This window comes from Acanthaster planci, linkage group LG01, assembly GCF_054643075.1.
Source record: "Acanthaster planci isolate LZ-2023a linkage group LG01, COTS_SCS, whole genome shotgun sequence".
Classification (NCBI taxonomy): domain Eukaryota; kingdom Metazoa; phylum Echinodermata; class Asteroidea; order Valvatida; family Acanthasteridae; genus Acanthaster; species Acanthaster planci.
Genome location: NC_141777.1, coordinates 21,147,649 through 21,167,904, shown reverse-complemented (window position 1 = coordinate 21,167,904; position 20,256 = coordinate 21,147,649). Strand labels below are relative to the sequence as shown.

Below are 20,256 nucleotides of genomic sequence, written 5' to 3'. Positions count from 1 at the left end.
AAGACGTGAAGAAATCACATCTTTCTAGGTTAAATATAATGGGCTCAGCCGATTGCAAATTTGCCTCGGACATCCACAACGTAAGCATTTCCGATCGCGCAGCCATACCCTCCTTTTTCGCATAAGTAACGACCGCCAGAAAAAGGGAAAACGGTGTCAAAAGGAGAAATAAGATGTATGAGATACAGCCACAGTTTAACAGATTTTGTATTTAACCCTTTTCCCAGGGCAAGACAGTAAATGATAAGAGAAGGTAAACAGTAAATATTTACCTGTATTTTTATTAAAACAGCAATAAAATTAATGGAAACGATTAAGAAATATCGCTTGTCGCAAGGAAAAAGTTTAAGGATTTTTTGTTGTGACTACTTCATCTGGAATGAATATCTTTATCTTCATTTTCCGTGACCAAAAATAAGTCTGAAGTGAAGTGCTTAAACTGAACTCACAACAGTATTTGACAGAAATTCAGATTCGCTACTGCATCGTCTTTCATCCGGATGAAGAGCCCATTTATCTCCATCAAGACTTGACTTCATACGGAGTATCTTGATTGAGCACTCAAAATGGATCGAGAAGGGTTACGAACTCCCATGGGTCGAACTGTCAGATCTCTACTGCCGAGTTCATTACTTCTAGCGGAATTATAAAGACCATGGGCCTACTTCTTGTTACAAAACCAACTCCGTCGCCATGCAATACAAACGGACGTATTGGCAACTAAATATGCCAGCTTTGACATTTCATTTCATCCTCGCGGACGGTCTGTTTTGCGGCCTGCATGAAACCTCCCGCAACATCTTTTATTCAAAAATAAACCAGCCTCGCAAAATGAGCCTCTAATTGTCAGATTCATTTTTGAGTAAAAGGGCTTTAAATGAGACTGTGTAAAATACATGTATTAGGAACCATCCACATTTTTCACCCGCATTATCCACTGTCATCAGGACGACAAATTGACTGGATACCTCGAAGCAAAGAGCTCAGTGTGCCAATTAAAAACCAAATTACTTTTAAAATGCCCTGAAGGCTCATTTTTGTGGGGATCCATTCACATAACTCATTCCATGAAACACAGACTTCAAGCTATTTTCAGGCATCCGTGCAGTGTCCAAGAATTCGACGATCAGCCTCCGGCCACGCGTTAGCCCTCGTATCATGTCCATGCAATTACAGCGGATCCTATTTAGCGAAGCGCCATATATCCATTCCATTGATCCTCCTACGATAGTAGTATCTTGCGGGGGTTGATGCATGAGCGCGACTAGGGGTGAGGGACCGGGATGACTGATCCTTTCCTCCGTTCCTGTATTGGTAACAATGTCATGTAGCTAAGGCAGGCTTGGTAAACAAGTCTGAGTTTCTCTGTCTGTTGACACGGAGCTTGCCCGAGCTGTGCTATATTCGTCTGTCATTATTGACAGGGCCTTAAGCACGCCGATACTCGGGCAATGGACGAGTTGTACTCATCAGCCTCGATCCGGTGAAAACCAGATGCATAGCATATATCAGTCAAAGGCTATACTGTTCGATAAAACAGACATTCAAATGTGAAATGCATGTCACAAGGCTGCGTTCTATATTTTGATTTGAGGTGGCCAATTTGATTGCATGCATTTATACGGCGGTGTAAAACTATTCAGAATATACATTATTTTAATTAAAAACAACTATTACTTGTGTAGGCCCGATTTACCAATTCATATATGACAGGAGCTTACTCAATAAATTGAGCAGTGGCGTATCAACTTCAAAAATAACTTGGAATGTAGTTCAGTTTGACATATAAATAATAATGCAGACTAATTTGAAAATAGTTCCAGTGTCACTTATCCAAATTTGGTCTTTCAGAAATTCTGAAGTACTCATTTCATTCAGAATAGAGTTAATGAACATTAATCCTCATTCTACTTTAAAATTCCCGGTCTTGACATCTGTTACATGTATTTTGATCCAAAACTGAAGTGTGCTCCGCCCACGACAATTCGGTTCGTGTGAGGATTCTTAAGATATACCTAAGGTTTCCTGTAGCTGATTTGATCGCTGGGAAATTGAACGAAAGCTGCTTTGGAAGACTGTACAACGAACAGGAGTTTGCCTTGATGAAGCGAAAGACGCAGAGGCCCCATTGGGAAAAGGATCCGTCGGAATTTCAAGCCCATTCGAGTTGTTTGTGCGCCGTCACGAATCGTGGTTAAAAATGAGGCTGTCCATATATAGGACCCAACTATTCATGAGATGCAGCGTGTGAGAGCAAAAAAGCGGGGAGCTCCCTTTAGAACTCATTGCAGCTCATTTTGTTGACAGAGAAATGGCCAAAATACACAAGTACCCACCGATTGGACACTCGCTTGATAAGGAGGTCTTTCCGCATGTCCGCATGTGTAATTATTATGCCACAGAAAAAGACAGTGGATTTTTATTTTTTTTCCTCGCGTTTTATGGATACTGCCGGACTAAAGTTTCCCTTCTCTGCGGATTCATTGTCGTTTATGTGCATAGCAATAAGCAACCATCACTCCTTTTCTCAGAAATGTTTTCAATGAGTAGATTCTACACTGAACCATGTCTTCCCTAGATGACATCACAGCAACAGCGCCCTCACTTGTCTGGAGAGCATAGATAATTTGAAATGTTTTTAAAAGTGCACTTTTTAAAGGTGTTTAACCTAATAGGATTGTAAAAAATTAAAAAAGTGGTCATATATTAGAGAAGCACAGATGCTGGAACATTGTGTTTAAAGAAAATCTATAGCAGTCACACTTTAAGCCACTGACAATACGTTCATTAACAATATATGACTCAGCCAATGAAGGGACCTTGAAATAGACATTCTTTTCTGAAATTCTTGACATTTCACTTTTATGTCTCAATATTAACCTTATTTTCATTTTTAAAAATTATTTTGTGTGTCTTTTGGCGCCTCTTTGGTTTTTGCTAAGATGAATGTGCACAAATATTACTGTAATGTAACTCGAGGCATTAAACCTTATTGTTGCGTTGATTTGTACACAAAACTTGCTAGCTTTTTTACACTTTACCATCGAAAATTTCCATTTCACTTGGCAATTAACTGTGGTATAAAGTTATCGTAATAAGGCAACAAGCAACCTTTTCTCTGAAATGTTTTCAAAGAGCAAATTTGGCGCTCAAAATTTTAACATGAAAACATACAAATTTGAACAATGTCTTCCTGGATCTAAATTACACTACAGCAGCTTCACGTATCGGGAAAAGCTTATGGTGAATTTTGAACGTTTAAAAAAGCGCACTTTACAGTTCACTTATCTCCAAAAGATTGCAAAGTTATCGTACATTGGAATAGAGTTTAAACATAAGCAAAAGTGAATCTAAGAAAAATCATTCTATTGATCCTTCAACAAAATAAAGGCTCAGCTCAGTTTGGTTCTTCACTTATGCTTTAATCTTACAACTCTCGTGATAAGACACAACATTCCAGTTTCCGCCATCTCAAAAGTAATGGCTCCGTGTTTAAAAATGTGTTCAACAAAGCGTACAGCCTCATCCAAAACACTGTGCTATCTATCTATAAGGGAAATTTTAAAAACGAGAGATCCAATTCATTTTATTGGGAGGATTTTTGGTTGCTGTTTTCCCTGTCTCGATAAATAGTCCTCGTTTCCAGAAATGACTAGAGGGAGAAAGTGCAGCAAAAATGTTTCAAAGTAGGCAATAAATTGATTTACAGCAAAAAGACAGGCGTCGCCTTTTAGTGGGGGAGGAAAAACGTCAGCATCAGAGGGACACCCACCTTGTATATTCAGGGCTGATACCACCAGAAACATATCACATCATTATACTAAATGAGGTCGGAGAGGTTGGCAAATTGTGGAATAATGCGCGCAAAACGTTGAGGAACTAAAATGAGCGATTTATCACATCGAGCGCGGAGGCTACACTAGCTAGAAAAACCTCTTTCTTGGTCTTGTGGCAATCAGGAGGCCCAACTCTCCGCGCAGTACACTTGTACCCCTAGAGGGGTTACTGACGCCTCTAAGGGCCAGCATGCGGTGCCTCAATGACAGGTTGTCTCGTCTCAGACGTGCATTTCATTCATTTGGCCCATTGACACACTTTTTTCCCTGCCACGTCTTCGCTCTCAATCGTTCCCATCGTTTGGCATTTCTCTGCATTATGCCGCCCCGGGCGAGCAACCGGCAGTTTCCTGAAACCAATCTCGCTGGATAAATAAGTATGCATGAACCCGGGGCGGCGGCGAATGCCAATCCAATCAAGGATAGCCATTCCACAACCAGAACATTTCATATCGAAACGGTTTGAGGAGTTGACAGAAACGTATTATTTTCGTGAGAGGATGGAGTGTTGCAGGAAGCCATTTTGGTTATAGAGAAACACGAGCATCACTGTGGATGCAAAATATCTGATAGACAATCATAATATTCTGAAAAAAGGTGAGCTCATAAAAGAAACTAAAATTCTTGGTGGCGTTATGTTTTTGCTTTCAGACGCCATATGGAACGTGAACATTTTCAAGCAATTGAGCACTCTATTTGAATGAACTGATGCTTAAAACATCAAAAATCACATTTGGAGAAACAAATATCCCCTAAAAAGTTACTTGTACATGCATATGGGGAGAGGTTCCACTGGGTATGCACAAAGGAGGTTTCCTTGTGGAACAGAAGAAGTGTCCTACAAGATGGCTACCACGCAAGGCCTCTATAGGTATTTGTGATGATGAGGGTTCAACAGGTACACCCAGTGCACCCAGTATCCACGTAATTTCAGAGCCCTTAAGGGCGTCTCCATTGCATCCACCACTGAATCTTTGGCATTATCTCCCCATTCAGTTGAAATCCTTCAAGGTCATAAGCCTAAACTGGATAATTTCGGCAGGGAAACACACTGAGGTTACCATTCAAAAGGATCCAACGCGTATATAGTTTATTTTGCCGTCAGTAGTGAATATGACATCTGTTTTTATTCTATGGAACATTTTCTCAATTTGACATTGCTGTGTTCAAATATTAACGAGAAAAGGCAATTTAAATAATCATAGCCTCCCAATGGTATTCCATTAATTTTATCATTACATGTACATAATTTATGTCGATTATAAAATAAAACTCACTGTATTGGTTGCAAGCGTCACAGATCAGACATTCATAAAGCGTAAACAGTAGAAAGAACAGAGCGCAATATTTACAGTTTCAAGGTGAAAAGTTCAAATATAGGATACAAATACTACAATTTAACTACGGAAAAAATCAGTGTATGTGCGCATGTGGCAAAGGCAGGCGCAGCGTGCGCTATCCAACTTCACGAACTGTGCGACAACGGCAGAGTCCGCACAATTAATAGGAAGTGGCTTTCTCGCACCTCATTTCCCTGTTTTGTCTGAGCTGGGCTGTCTACGCGACACGGTCAGAGATTTGCTGGTACAATGTACAGCAGTTGAGATCCCGTATCAAGTTACAATATTACTTAGTGTAATTGAAAATCAAAACTGAAAGGGATGTTTCGGACTATTTTGTTTCAAACTGAGTTAAAAAGGACTACCACGTTTTTTTGAATTGAAAAGGTTTGTCAACACTACAAACAGGCATAAAGAATTTTAAAAGTCGATGCAAATTTGCACGAAACATGCAAAGTGTCTGACTTATTAAGTGTTATGGACAACGATGATCATTCCCTCCATCAACTGTTACAAAACTCTGAGCAATGGCAGCATATGGAAACCAGTAGGAGCTAGAACAAGCAGGTATTTCAACACGTTTGTCTCCGATTCAAAACGACTTCTCACTTTGATATCAGGACCAGTGCTAATACCTTTGTTCTTCATCAAATTTCCACTCGAGTGTTGCCATTGGTTGTTACAATTTTTATGGGTAGCTTGGTAATTCTTATAGCTGCAGTCAATTTGTTTTAATGCAAGTGTTCGAAATGCATCTTTGTATCTCAGTTAACTTCCTTTTTCAACATTTGTTTCACCATTTCAAAGGGGTTTTGCTGGTTTTTCGGTTTTTAATGCTAATGAGTGTTTCCATATTTATGGCAAAACTTTGATGTCAATCCCAGACAGCGAGCCTGAATGTTACATTGGGTTGTTCTAAATTTTCTCGTCTTTGCTGATTCATTGTTGTTTACGTGCATCAAAACGTAAGCATCAAAGCCTCGCTCAAGTCTACTCCGTGAGTAAATTCTTGGTTCACTTTTCAATGCATTTAAATAAAAAATGTACAAATTTTTTACGCTGCAAAAGATTACAAAGTGAAGAAAAGTTTTATCTAAGACAAGTTCATTGCCGCTATACTTTAAGATAAGCTTGATGTACATCTATTGGTATCCTGAATTTTTACAGTTCATCAATCCACTTGTTGCACGTAACAACACAAGTTTCCTTTAAGAGATCCAGTACATGTAAATAAAATGGAATTAAATTTAGTAGATAATTTAAAGGATCTGATAGACATAAACCTATTCGATTTCCTGCAAAAGGTGGTTGACCTTTCCTTCCAGGAAAACCGGAAGTACAACGATATAGAAGTGTAACTTAAAAATTCCACAAAAGAATGAAATTATGTAAAGTGTTGAAGTTGGTACGCCAAACACTACATTATAATTACATGATTGGATCATGGCTGTCGCAAAGGGTAGTTTATACAATGCCTTTATAAATCCCCGTCATGTGACTGGTAGTTCGTCAATAACGTGTAGCTGATTTATTCATTCTCTCAACTGGTAACCGACTGATAGTGATAGTCATCGTTGAAAGAGCGTGGTACAACGCGCAGGCACGGAAGGCGTGCCGTGATCTTCACGCAGACTAAATGGCAGAACGTGATACCGATAAACGCGAAACAACGTTACATATCCTAGCAGATGGAGACATTTCTGACCGCTTAAATGTGCTGACGTTTCTTAGCAACATTGACACCTTTATAATTATTGTTAACTTAAACGATCACATCACTTTGCATGAGGCACGCGAATGTCTGTTGAAGAATTTAATTTGCAACGTGGCAGCCGCTTGTTATTAGCCTAAAGATGACATAAACAACAGCTGCGGGTGGACAGGTTTGTTTTAAGTTAGTTGTGCAGGAGTAGAAGGGGGCACAATGCAATGGCCATGGAGAATTCCAGAATAAACTGGAGACGCCGAGGGGAGCAAAATCGGGACAGCAAAGGGATCATTAAATCAAGATGGTGACAACAGATCATTAATACGAGACAGTGATGGTGAAAAAACAATGGATTAATATTCTCCCAAATCGTCACTGCCTAAAAGTGTCTTTATAGCTTAACAGGTCAAAAATTCTAGTTTGCAATGGGATGGGGGGCTCCGGCTACACATTCCGATTCAGAAAAAGGCCCTAGTCTCGAATCCTACCAATGACTGCGCGGGTGGCTAACACGCAGAGTCACAATAAGTTGAATACTCACGTCAGCAGTGGTGTAACTATTGCTAAATATCCCGGGAGCCACCCAGCTGTGCACACTTTTTTTCAGGAGGGCGCCACAAAAAAAAAGAAGAAGAAGATGCAACTGGATATTTACGGATTTCAAATGGGGGGGGGACCTGGGGGCACGTACATCCGCGGGCGGGGGGCTGTAGTTACGCCACTGCATGTCAGACAGTTAATATTTGGGGGATAGAAAATATTACTCTGTGACGAGCTGCTTTCTTGAATGTCATAAAGACTGAATTTACAACGCGATCACATTTAAACTGTCGAATTTTTAATTAAAGAGCCCCAAAAGGTAGACCACTCTACAGTTTAGAAAAATTGGAAATCAAACCAGCATTGGTCATTCCCCTGGTGACAAATAGGTAAGCGGTGAAAATTGCTCGCACTAACAAAACAATTTGAGAATCGCGTGTTGTTTCGTTCAGAGCATAAAAATATCTTAAACATGTTATCTACGTCCGGATCAGCATTTAAAATATAATAAAAAGTTCTCCAATTTCACAGCGCAGAATATCAAAGACGACTGCCTCGAGCACCGATCGCCAAGCCAAAATATTACCGATGGATTGCGGGAAAAATCTTCCAATATACTACAGCGAAACTCGACCCCGGCGCTGTTTACGCAATCCTGCGATGCTTTTGAGCAGTTATATACTCGCCGTACCACGATCGGTCAATATTTTCACAAAGCGGTGTGTACACATTAAGGAGCCCCGTTTTGAAATCTAAACGGTGGACACTCGGCAACCCGCTGTAATGGGGGGGGGGTCCAACCCGCGCGTGCAACACACGAGAACATGGATCGACCCAAAGCGTTAATAGTGAAATAGGTTTAGTTAACTCTACACAAGTGTGTCAACATATTATCCAGTGAAAATTAAATAAATACACTCATGTGATACGAGCACATTACTTGTTCCCAGTGAAACAATAACTACCTAAACTGCTCTTCGTATAAAACTTGTAGAAGACTACGGTGATTTCAAGACGCCACTTGTAAGTAGTGGTTGAAGAAACTCTGTAAACAACTCCATTAGATCTGAAGCTTAGTTATATCAGCCTATATACGTACTTCAATAGAAACATTTAGTTCAGTTGCACATGAGTCCGATCATATATGAACTAAAGCCAGACTTCGGCCATTTTTGAAATCTTGGTTTATCTCGGAATGCACCTTCCCATCAGATTCCGGAAGCAATTGCAAACATTTTCTGGTGGGGGCAACACAAGTCAACGCTGTAATTTTTCAATCAATTGATATTTCTGTTGGAGAAAACACTGTATGTGATTATTATCTGAGGGCCCAATTCAGGAAACTACAGTCGTTACACTGAAGCCGACCAGGAGACGAAGCCAAAGTTTGAAAAACACCCTCAGTAATCATCCTGCTACGGCGCGTGATGCAAAGTCATCTTCTCACATTGTCGTTTTCTTTCGAAGGGTGACAAAGCCGGTGCGGAATTGCGAGGCACGGCATCAAATTGTCACCACGGAGTAACGGCGTTCCACGTTGAACGTCACCACCTGCCAATGAGCGAGGTTGGTATCTGGTTCGTAAGTGACTTCATCACAAAGGCGGACGCGCCACGATTTGCAGGCTCTCATTGGACGATCGCTGAAGCTGCGCGTTAACTTGCAGTTCCATAGTTCCATGTGAACGGCGATCAACGAATGCAACTCTATGTGCAGTGCATGTCCAGTGAGCGTGGTTTAAACTGAAATGACGTCACACTTACGAACCGGATTTCAATTAATACAGCAAGGTCATTCGGGAACAAAGCACGCGCACGGAGGCCGCGCTGATATAGGGCCAACCTCGTCCCCATGGTGATCGAGCAGTACACTTCCACTAGCTCTCTCACCCTGGTATTTGATCATTTGCATATCTAAAAATCTTTGATATTATAAGTAGCCGCACTATGGGCAATGTATTCTGGGTTTCATAGGCTGGTCTCTTTATTGCAAATTTGAATATGTTACTGTTCACAACGTGTGGATAGGTTACACGACGATGTACTTGGATACGAACTATGATTTGCAAGATGGTTGTTTCGTTGTACATGTACATGTAGGCCCTACATTGGGCCAGCTGCTGACAATGACATGCACTGATGCAGTACACTTTCGAAGTTTACGCGGTAATTGGCATGTTTTCGTTTTTTAGTATTTTGCCATTTCGCGCATGCAATTTCGTGTGCAAGTAACTTTAAATTAGAAATACATATTATTAAAATCGAAACTCCAACTGCACGATAAGATTTGTCTCGACAAATATGAGTATGGAGAATATGCCAATTGATTGCCCAATCAGAGCAAAGTACAAGACTTTCTCAGTTAGGATCTACTATTGTAGACCATGGAGGAACGAGGTTGATATAGGGCAGACCCAAAGATATCAGAAGAATTTATTGTTATTCATCTGATATCTACAGGCAGACCTCGCACGCGCGTCCAAATGACCTTGGACCTGCTTCATTGTGAGCATGCGCTATCGAAATACCGAACTGGCTCATTGACAGGGTTTGGGTTTGAAAAAGCGTTGCCTCCACAACCAGTTAGGACTCAATGGACAAGATGACTTTGCATCACGTGCTTTTTGACTTATCTCTCCGACGACGCTATATCAAAACCTCGAGTGATTTCACTGGACGGGTGGGGGTCCAGTTTTGGCAGTGAAAGATGCATCGATTGACTGGATCAACTCCTTCTGTTCCAGGGGTTGTTTCTCGACGTCGTAATGCGGGGGCTGAGGCTGGTCCGTCGTTACTTGGCCGGCCGGGTACGGAGAGACGTGGACCGTGCCCGGTGGGTAAACGCCCTGCTGGGTCATGACCACGGCCTGCCCAGCTACCGGGGCGGCGGGCGTGCTAGTCACAACAGTGGTGGTTTCCGTCGGCGTATGGTAGTCAGCTATATTATATATAAAATACACCTGCGTGTTACAGATTTAATCAATATGTACATTTCCAGAACATGTCCATAATTGTTCTGAGACTACTGAGACGACAACAACGACAACAACGACGACGACAACAACGACAACAACAACAACCTAAAACAAAACAGAACTTGACTTCAGCCTCAGGTAATGGGTCCTTTGACCTGACGTTTTCACGATGACCGCAAATCATTCGAAAGCCAAGAGAAGCCAAATATAGATGCAGAATTAAGGGGTTAACAACGGATAACAGACATTTCACCCTTAACTTTGATTTTTAACAGTCTAGAGTGTTACCACACATGTGGATAGGGACCTTTCCCTACTGATACAGCAATTTTTGTCCAAATTCAACTTTAAATATTTAAATCCCGTCTGTACAAATGTGTTATAGAACTTTATGTGTGTAGTCAGGTTTTTTTTGGCGCACCCAATGAAAGTGTTTAGTCTTTTTGTTCCCAAGCTGTGCTTAAGGAAAGCACCCCGTAACATGGAAACACCCATACAATCCGTTGCAAGCTGCTAGAACAAGCCTTTTGATTGGTCAGATTCCGCAAGATTTATGACGTAATAGGCCGTCCAAATGTGGCAGTGCTCCAGACTGTTGAACAACGGGCTTAACATCGATTTTTGGCAACGTGAGCTTCGATTCAATTAAGAACCTGTAAAATATTGGGATAGGTATCTGGTATGACAAATTTTGTAGTCACTATTAGCGAATGCGAGCACGGAAAATTTGAAACTTACAGAAGTAAACTGGTCGCCAGGCATGGGAACAGTGTTGTAGGTCTCCAGACCTGGTCTCGGTCTCGAGACCGTCTCAAGACATTTTTTGCGGTCTCGGTCTCGTCCTGTCAAAGTCTCGGTCTTGGGAGGGTCGGTTTCGGTCTCCAAAGCGCCGGTCTCGGCCCTCGAGACCAGTCGAGACCATAACAAAATACGCATCTAGCCACCAAGCATGCACGCGGTTGCAAAAGGCAAAATTACCTCCGCTCGAGTCAAATCTTCAACCACTGATATAAATACAAAACAGTAATGTTCAGATTTTTTGCAATAAACAATGAAATCAATGCTGGAATGAAGAGTAGTTCATGCAGCATGATGCAACCTTGTCCCAAGTTGTTACTTTATTTCCAATCCAGAGTAGCCATGCTGCTTGACACCGTGGAGATGAGGTTGTGAGTAGTGGAATCGAATTCGCACACTAGAATGGTTCCCGTTCCATACGTAGTCTCCTGCTGAACGTAGGGCCGGGACGGGAACCAGTCTGTATGTGTGCACACGCTTTGAATTGTGTGCACGTGTGAAGGCGCTTACATTCCGTCTTGTATGTGGACGTGTTGTGTCAGTGGTTTCGTTACGGAACATCTTTTTTGGATATTTGTTTTTCAGTATTTTGCTTTTAAAAAAACAGTCTAAGGATATTTGTTTTAATGTTCACATCATATCATTTGGGACACTTGGGTTGAAAATGACCAGGCCAGAGTAAAAGTAGAGCAGTATCACTGATAAAAGAACTGAGACATTCTTTAACAAAATATTTGACCTATATTTGTGTGTGAGTTTATGCTAATGTTTTCATTTTATTTCTTTTGTACTTAATTGTACTGCCATATGTTTGTCCCTATTTACCTTTTGGTAAAAACTAAACATTGCTTTATGGTTGGTCTCGGCGTCGGATGTCGTGGTCTCGGTCTCGACCTGCAAAAGTCACGGTCTCGAGGTCCTGGTCTTGGTCTTGAAGGAGTAGGTCTCGGTCTTGGACTCGGTCTCGTATGCCTTGGTCTCGGTCTAGGTCTCGGACATCAAGGTCTCGGATACAACACTAGATCAAGTATAATTCCGCCGTGTCCGAAACTCCGAATCTTTTAGCCATGGCTGGAAATGTCCAGCAGACTAGTGCACGCTAAGTAATTAAGACACAGCCTAATAAAGATGCTAAGGCTTTATCGGTATTATACGGCTGCGGCTTAGTTATACATCACTCTATTGGTAGTGCCTGAAGCCACTAACCATAGGCTCATGTATAATTTCAAGCCGCAGCCCAGTAATTCGGACACGGCTCGCGGCGTCTATGTTTGGTACCAAGGCGTTAGTACGTCTTTCACACTGTTTTCACAGTGGCCGTGTGTGTTTCACACGGATCTGGATCACGATCGTCGATCTGTCGTTGGTTTACAGACACCAAAACCCATTTAATGGACGGTGCGAACCAGCGTGAGGATCACTGATCGTGTTCCAGATCCGCGTGAAACAAATAGGCCCTATTCTCGCACAACGTCAAAAGATGTAGATGGCTGGACTTACCCGAGAGACCGATGAAAGCAGCCCCCCACATGATGCTCCAGACCCAGCCAATCAAAAAGATCCAGCACGTTAGCAGCTGCAGAACCCCGACCCAGAAGTTGAGACAGAAGGTGCCGAACTTGCCGCCTCCTGACTGGCCGGGATTACCGCAGCAGAACACTGAGAAGCCAGCCACTATGGTCCCTGAAGGTGTTAAAGGGTCCATGATGTAAAGTTTACTCAGGAACATGTTTTGCGAAACTTGCTATTCCTCTTAAGTGTAAGGAAGCCATATGAGATTCCTTTTTGCTGCTGTCTTTGAACAGAACAATTTTTAAAACATAAAGATTTTGAATTCATGCTTTTTCTGTCAATTAAGGGTACTATTCCTGTGATGCCATTATAAGAAGATGCTGTTTATTTGGGGCTCTGTTCAAAGCGTGATCTCAACATCGCTGATTGAAATCACGATCAGCGATCTGTCTTTGAAAATGATCAAAAGGTGAAATAATAAGCTAGATGTTTTTCCTGTATTCCAGAGTGGGCGGGGAGGTAATGTCTCTACGTCAGTTACGGTGTCGTTTGGAGTTCAGGTAAAATTGTAATCGGTGAGTTTTTTTTAACCTGTTCTCTTTTTGGGCTGTTCGGGATGGCAATTCTGGGAAACATCTCCCTTAGCGGCTAATCCAACCACCCCCTTATGTTTGCAGATCTTCGATTTCTTCGGTGCTACTTGCCTGATCTAACAAGAATAAATCCCTAAACCAACTCATTATGAATGTGAACCGTGAAACGTTGAATATATATATATATATATGTATATATTCTGGCACGTCTGCTTCCATGCACGCCGTCTGCGAATTATAGCACCCCGTCACTCTGAAACTGTCTAACCCCGAATGGGGACAACTCCTCGTAAATCATGCAAAATTTAATCTCCGTAATGCATCTCTGAGAGCGTCCCTGGTTCCCATCCGTGGGATTTAAATACCCCCACTGATTCATTCTCTGGTTTGTAACCTCAGCAGCTCGTATTGACCGCCAAGGCACACATCGCCAACAAACGCCTTAAGTCTCGGCCGGATTTATCGCCGTGTCGCCGCTCGATCGCGCTCTAAATTTCCAGCGTGTTACGACCATCCCCTGGGATAGTAGCAAAAAAGGACTGCCAATGGCTCGATAAAAGCCAAGGTGTCACTCAAGAGGCGAGAACGCACAATTTACAACAGCACGCACATAAATAGACCTGTCGCCTGCACTACTAGACAACACTAACAGTAACTTGGATAGAACGGTAGGATGATTGAGATTAAACTCAACACACATGTACATTAATCAAACTTTGACAAAACGTTGCTTAATATATGGAAAACACTATTTTTGTTATTAAATACCAAGAAGCTAAATTCTTAAAAGCTAATTCCTTTGTAGTTTACGTCGAATAAAAAAATACCTCCCTTTACATTTGAGGCTCATCCATTACTCGGAGCTACAATATTGGGCCTGTGAGCGATGAGCTTAAACAGATTTTTTTCTGCCATTAGCCTGCGAGACATGAAAACTCTTACATGTTCGTGATGTGGCGATGAAATGACTTTCACATGATTTGCTGTGTCCCTTCAGGCCCACGCTAGTTAAGGAATATTACGATTCAACGGCACTACATGTATCACCATTCAAGCAACCACCTTCAGTAGACACAGAATGCAGTAATGCACCCGTTGTAACGTCGTTAGGCTCGTGGTGAATTTTAATTAAGCCCATCGTGTTCAATTTGCCTGACCTGACAATTCGCAAACGTGCATGATTTTATATTCCTTTAACAGCCACGTTCGGACCTACGGCTTCCACAACGTGCACCGCGCGTACGCTTTCCAACAGTAACCACACAATCCTAATTAATGGCAAACAAGAAATTCTGTAACCCGATTGTGAAACTTTTATACAGAGTGCATTGGAGTGCATTGGGGACCGAAATGCATTGCACATAGTTTTACCTTGACCAAATATGTCTTACAGAGTGTTAAGACACTGTCGACTTATACCGGTAACGTATGGACCTATTTCTCATAATTCGCTATACCTTATGGCACATGTTTGGGCTATACATTTTGGTACGGGCCGCCATACACTCCGGGACAATCTGGATTGCCCCCCAAATGCTAAATGTTTGGAAAGACTCATTTTCACAGCCTGTTGGGAGAGGTCATCTATTCTTGTTATCTTTGTCGATACAATACGAAGATTACTCTTTTTGGACCTCCTCAACCTTCTTGAAGAGCACGGACGGAGAAAGGGGGAAATTCTTTGCCTGGTGTTATCATCATTAGAAAAAGAGAGAAAATTGAGAAGCGCTTCTCCATAAGCGTATCAGTCCGGTACGCTCGTGAAAACGTTTTTTTTTTTTTTTATGAACGACACTAACTCTGACAAGCGACTGCTTCAGTTTACTCATGTTGAGGACTTTTATGCAGATTTTTTCTGAAAACCTCTGGTGAAGATGAATAAAATGCTGTCTTGCAAAGAAAACATTGTTGAGGCAATTAATGCTAGGCCCAAGTTTCAGCAAAAACAGTTCAAATTATAGGTGTAATGAGACTGATCTTATTATCGAGTTAATTTGGAAACAAGAATGACTACTTACTAAATGACATATTATTACTTTGTAACTGATATTTATTTGTAACGTGCATGTGCGTTTACAGGTGGTATAGGAACTGGGTACCCCATTGACGTAACACACGGGTACAGGGGTACAACAGAAACTTAACATCAAAATTCAAGCGTTAAAAAGGCAAACCCCAAGATACGCTAAAAGTGCCGATTCTGTCCTACCATAGACGCCCTTCAACAACTATTAGATAAAAAAGTGATATATGTTATTGTATTGTAGTACTCCATGAAGCCTGTATGTTATCTTAAAAAATCCCTCCAAATCCTTTTATTCCTTTCCTTTTGTCTTAAGAGTTACTGTGTGATTTATTTGAGCGAGTATATCGGATTCCATAATATGGAACTGGTTCCTGAAACTACAGGTCGGGTAATCGGATACCCGTTTCTGATTCACAGCCCTAAATTTGTTCTATATAATTCAACATACCTGAATTTATTTTGTCTTGTCTGGACGGGCTAAAAGTAGAAACTAAAAAATCACAGAAACCAAGTTTCACTTCAACATAACAGATGCATGACTGTTTTTCTGCTTCGATAGTGAGAAAGCTCGAATTAATTAATTGCAAAACTGAGTATTTTGCGTCGTTGATTTCGAAATAGACCTTGATCTCACGAGCTTTAAAAAGTCAAATATTCCTTTGTCGTCGCTGCAAATAAAATGAGAAAAAGTTAGACTAAAAAAGAAAGGAAAGAGCTTTTGATGCAAATTTTAGTTTCAGCAAAGATATCCCAACATCAAAAGTCTGTAGAGATTCTAAATCGCATCATGAAAAGCATAGTGGTTTGTGCATTTTTCTTCCTGCAACTTACGTCACGATGTCTATTACTGATAATGACGCAATATCGTAAGCAAATGTCATCATTTAATATCAAACCATTTGCGTCCTATTTCCAATTTTTTTTTCAATTTGACAGCTTTTCACAAAAAGAATTCTGACTACAACCAACCCGCCAGCACGCAAGAACTCCCTGGGTTATCGAACTCCAAAAAACCCAGCTGCTATCATATTTCTTCATTTCAAGAATATCCATCCGCTATCCTCAAGCCGTTTGAATTGGCATTCCGATAAAAATAAATGTAAATCCGCTCTCGGGCCGCTCCATGTGATTTCCGTTGCGCGGAACAAGTGGGTGTTGGATTCGGCGTTTTATTGCGCAGACATAGAAAGCTGAATTTCGTTCTGTTTGCCTTGCGGGTATTTTCTCGCGCGCCAGGAATATTGCGTGCATGACTTGAGCTGCAGTGGACGCGTAAACACACCCACTTGCACGTTTTACAACCGCTTTGATTGAAGCTGAACGAGGCTTCTTGACTTTGTTTTTACCTAACCGAGCTGTCAGGCACGTACTTTTTACTGACGTTTTGATTCCTGGGGAGGCGATGGATATCCAGTGACAGACTCCCTCTGGCTTTTTGCTTTATCACTTCGCTTCAATTGCAGCATTTTCAATAACCATTTGTGTAACATGAAACCCAAAGCTCCAAAACCAGGAAAAAGAAGCCTTAAGCGGATTCCTTTGCTTGCTTTTTAGGTGCACTGACGCTCAAAGCCGTAGTGACGTTCAAAAATGAAAGATCACCCGACATTCTATGACATTTGGATAAAGACCGTCAGTTTTATGTCTTTTGTCCATGCAAACCCCCAAAATAAATGCATCACTGATTCAATTAGAATCACTCAGACTGAAAAAAAGCAAATAGACAAAAAACAATAAAAAAAACCCCTTAAACCAGACATGGGACAAAACATACGACAAACAATTTTTAAAAGATATTAAACAAAACCAAATGAAAAAAAAACTTTAAATTATTTATTGAGCAATGCTATAAAAGCACGAGTTATGTAAACCTACAGTATAGATTTTAGGGTATATTACCAAAATAAGTTAGCCCTCCTTTATACCAGCACTTTTTCTATAATATTCGAAATAAGGGGGGGAACTGTTTGGGAAAAATACATATTTTGAGGAACCAAGACTTTCAATTGTGGGAAATTCGGAAAATCATCAGAAAGCTCAAAAAGTTCAAATTAAATTAAAAGAGGAATTTGGGTTGTTGGACAATTGACCGATCTCTTAGCGACATTATTTGTGAAAAAGACGAATTTTGAGGCTTATTAGTTTCAACTGCAGGGCGACTCAAGAAGATTATCAGTGGGCTGAAAAAACAACAACTTAAGTTAAATGATTTATTTTTTTGTAAATTTGTTGACTGAACGACCTACCAACCCTTTTGCCCTTTGGCTGCATCTTACACGAATAGCACCTGTGATGCGGAAGTACTGAAGTACCAACTCACCGATTCCAGGCAGGAAGATATTCAGTACGAGGCAGATAACTGCCGCCACGATGTGGAGGGACGGGATAGCAGCACGGCAAGCGTTGGGTTTTCTTTCCTGAACAACCACCGTCACCACTTGGCCCGGTACGGGCTGCTGTTGCTGGTTCACCACTGTACTCTCCATCCCGGTATATCCCGATCTCTGTGGATGTCGCGGGGGGAAAAAACACCTCCTGGATTCTTTGAATTCTTGTATCGTCAACTGAAATCTCGTCGATACCATCAAGTAATGTTCATCATGACTTGAGCGAGGAATCTACCGCTGGCAACTGCACACTGAGAATGCAATAACGCATCTCCTTCGCGGGTGCCTGTTCCTGCGTGCGTGCATGTCAACATCCAGCCCACAGGGTTGGTTTGTTCAGGACGACAGACTGTATTGGGTTGCTATAGATATCCTGTCGCCTGCTACCATAATGCGTCACTTGTATGATGAACGGGCATCGCTAAAACTGAAGAAAGAGAAAAGCACACGTCAAAATTCACCCATACCCGACATCACTGACATCAACCAAGAAGCAACACTGCTCTAGCCTTTTGTATTCAACTGTCAACCCTATTATGCATGCTCAAAACATTCGGTGGCTACCTTAAGTTGAAATCATATGGGTCGTACTTGGTTGTTGACTTAAGTTTTAGGAATTTAGGGTCGAGCTAGAAGCAATGCAGAAGAGTTGCGCAGCGTTGCCTGGAAAACATTTAAAAAATCGCAGACCTTTTCCTCTTTTAGATCTTTATCTTATTATTCGTTATTCTTCTATTTCACGTTTCCCTTGTATTCATTACTGCAAGCATGCTATAGCCAATGGAAGGACTGAATGGGGTGCGGAAAGTAATATTTTTTCTGCGATTAATTACAGCCACTGTCATGGAACAGAATGGCTCTGGGCTTCAAGTCCTTTATAAATCATCTGGAGCGATGAATCAGAAAAAAAGTTAAATTTGATCTCACTGACAAAGACTCAACTGAACGTGATAAAATAAAAAGAAAATGGGGAGAAAAGAGTTGCTTTGTGTTGGAAACAAAATGAAAAAAAGACGCTCAAGAAAGCATCGGCGAAGCAAGGGGATATATTCTATCGACCATTTAGTATGTTTCATGCAAAGGTGTATCTCCATGACGCCGTGTACTTCGTTGCTGAAAAAAAAAAGGTTAGAAAATGACGGGTTGCTTGAATGACTTCCGCGAAAGGTTGACTATTGCGCCGTGACTGGTCGTACAACTTGTGAAGCGTCGCTCTGCGATCATCCACCAGTAATCCTTTAAGTTTCCCCAAAAGATTCTGTACTGCGTTTCATGCAGTTCGGAAGTGTTTGAAACAAGCTGCGATAGCTTAAGGCTGTTCAACGGCTGTCAGCACAACTGGCGAAGGTCCAGACCTAACAACCCCAAAGACACACAATCCGGACACTGCTTCATTAGCCAGCGGCCTCGCCGATTGGAACTTAACGGCTCAGTTAGGGTGACTAAGTCTTGTTCTCGTCTGCTCATGAACAAGTCGATTTGTTGTTCGTGGGTCGGCCTCTCAACGCCGGGAACGTGCAACCTGTTATCGCTGGTAGTTAGTGGCAAGCAACATGGCGGTGTCCATGTACGTTCTTCGAAAGTTAATATTTGGATAATTGGAGTTTAAAAAGAAACAATACTCCTGTGTTATGGAAAGTCGTAAATGTTAATTTTGCCAACTTTCCCATTGTCTGCAGTTTTGTAAGACATCGTGCTATTTTTTGCGGCTGTTCAAAAATCAAAATCTCACGAGTTTTTCCGTGTGTTCCTGTAAAACCCCGACAAGGAGGTGGTGTGTGATCCTGTTCCGAGAACAGTGTTCTTGAGTCATGTTCCCGCCGTTTGAGCGGACACAGGTCGAGTACAGGCCACCCGAACTCGACCAATTCAGCAGACATTTTAGACAGACGCCCTCTTTCTTCGATATACTTGCGTTTCTCCCTTAATATAGCAACCGAGTATAGCTCGGCATAAGAAAAAAAAATTAAATATCGAAATATTATTTCCACTGGTAAAACTTAAAAGAAAAGTTTGGCAGAGTAAATTTGTGCGAAATTGGCACGAGTATTGAAACTAGCGCAAGTCATTATCCAAAGATCTTCCAAAGACTCGACCCAAAAAAAAAAAAAGGAAAGCAGAAGAGAAAAATGGTGGAAACGACATCGACGATTGTCGGGAAGGAGATGCTTAAGATTCCTCTGCTGGTTGGCTAACTGTCATCAATCACCCTGAAACTTCAGTCGTGAGCCACTCTCCCCAGGAAAGAGGAACAAGGAGGAATTCCACGAATTTCGTGGCCAACCATCAGAGGCCGCAAACCGGTGAACCAGTACCGTGTTGACCATTCGATAAATGTTCATCTGTCGCAGGCCAAGTGTTGCCTTGCTGGGGGCTGCTTGTAGGTTATGTCTATAGCAACGGCAAACAGTGCACCAAGGGGAAGTTCAAGGACCCGTCACCTAACCTGCATTATGCCAGGGAACTCAGCATCGAGTAACACACGGCCAATAATTACCGTGCCAGGCCGTTATTACTAACAATAGTGACGGATTCTCAGTTT

The 20,256-nt window shown here is 41.6% G+C and overlaps 1 protein-coding gene across 5 annotated transcripts; it reads right to left on the bottom strand.

Moving 5' to 3' along the window:
* Nucleotides 1-4,894: 4,894 nt before the first annotated feature.
* LOC110985018 (uncharacterized) lies at nucleotides 4,895-20,046 on the bottom strand. 5 transcript variants are annotated; one of them, XM_087137708.1, is made up of 4 exons: nucleotides 19,924-20,046; nucleotides 17,648-18,141; nucleotides 12,697-12,879; nucleotides 4,895-10,361 (listed from the first exon to the last, which is right to left on the bottom strand). In XM_087137708.1, exons 2-4 carry the CDS (start codon nucleotides 17,910-17,912, stop codon nucleotides 10,093-10,095), a joined length of 717 nt encoding a protein of 238 aa, XP_086993834.1. In that variant the 5' UTR covers nucleotides 17,913-18,141; nucleotides 19,924-20,046; the 3' UTR covers nucleotides 4,895-10,092. The 5 variants fall into 5 exon arrangements, with proteins under 5 accessions (XP_086993834.1, XP_086993840.1, XP_022101396.1 ...); XM_087137714.1 differs by lacking the exon at nucleotides 19,924-20,046 and adding an exon at nucleotides 19,447-19,845; XM_022245704.2 differs by lacking the exon at nucleotides 19,924-20,046 and adding an exon at nucleotides 18,774-19,399.
* Nucleotides 20,047-20,256: the final 210 nt, after the last annotated feature.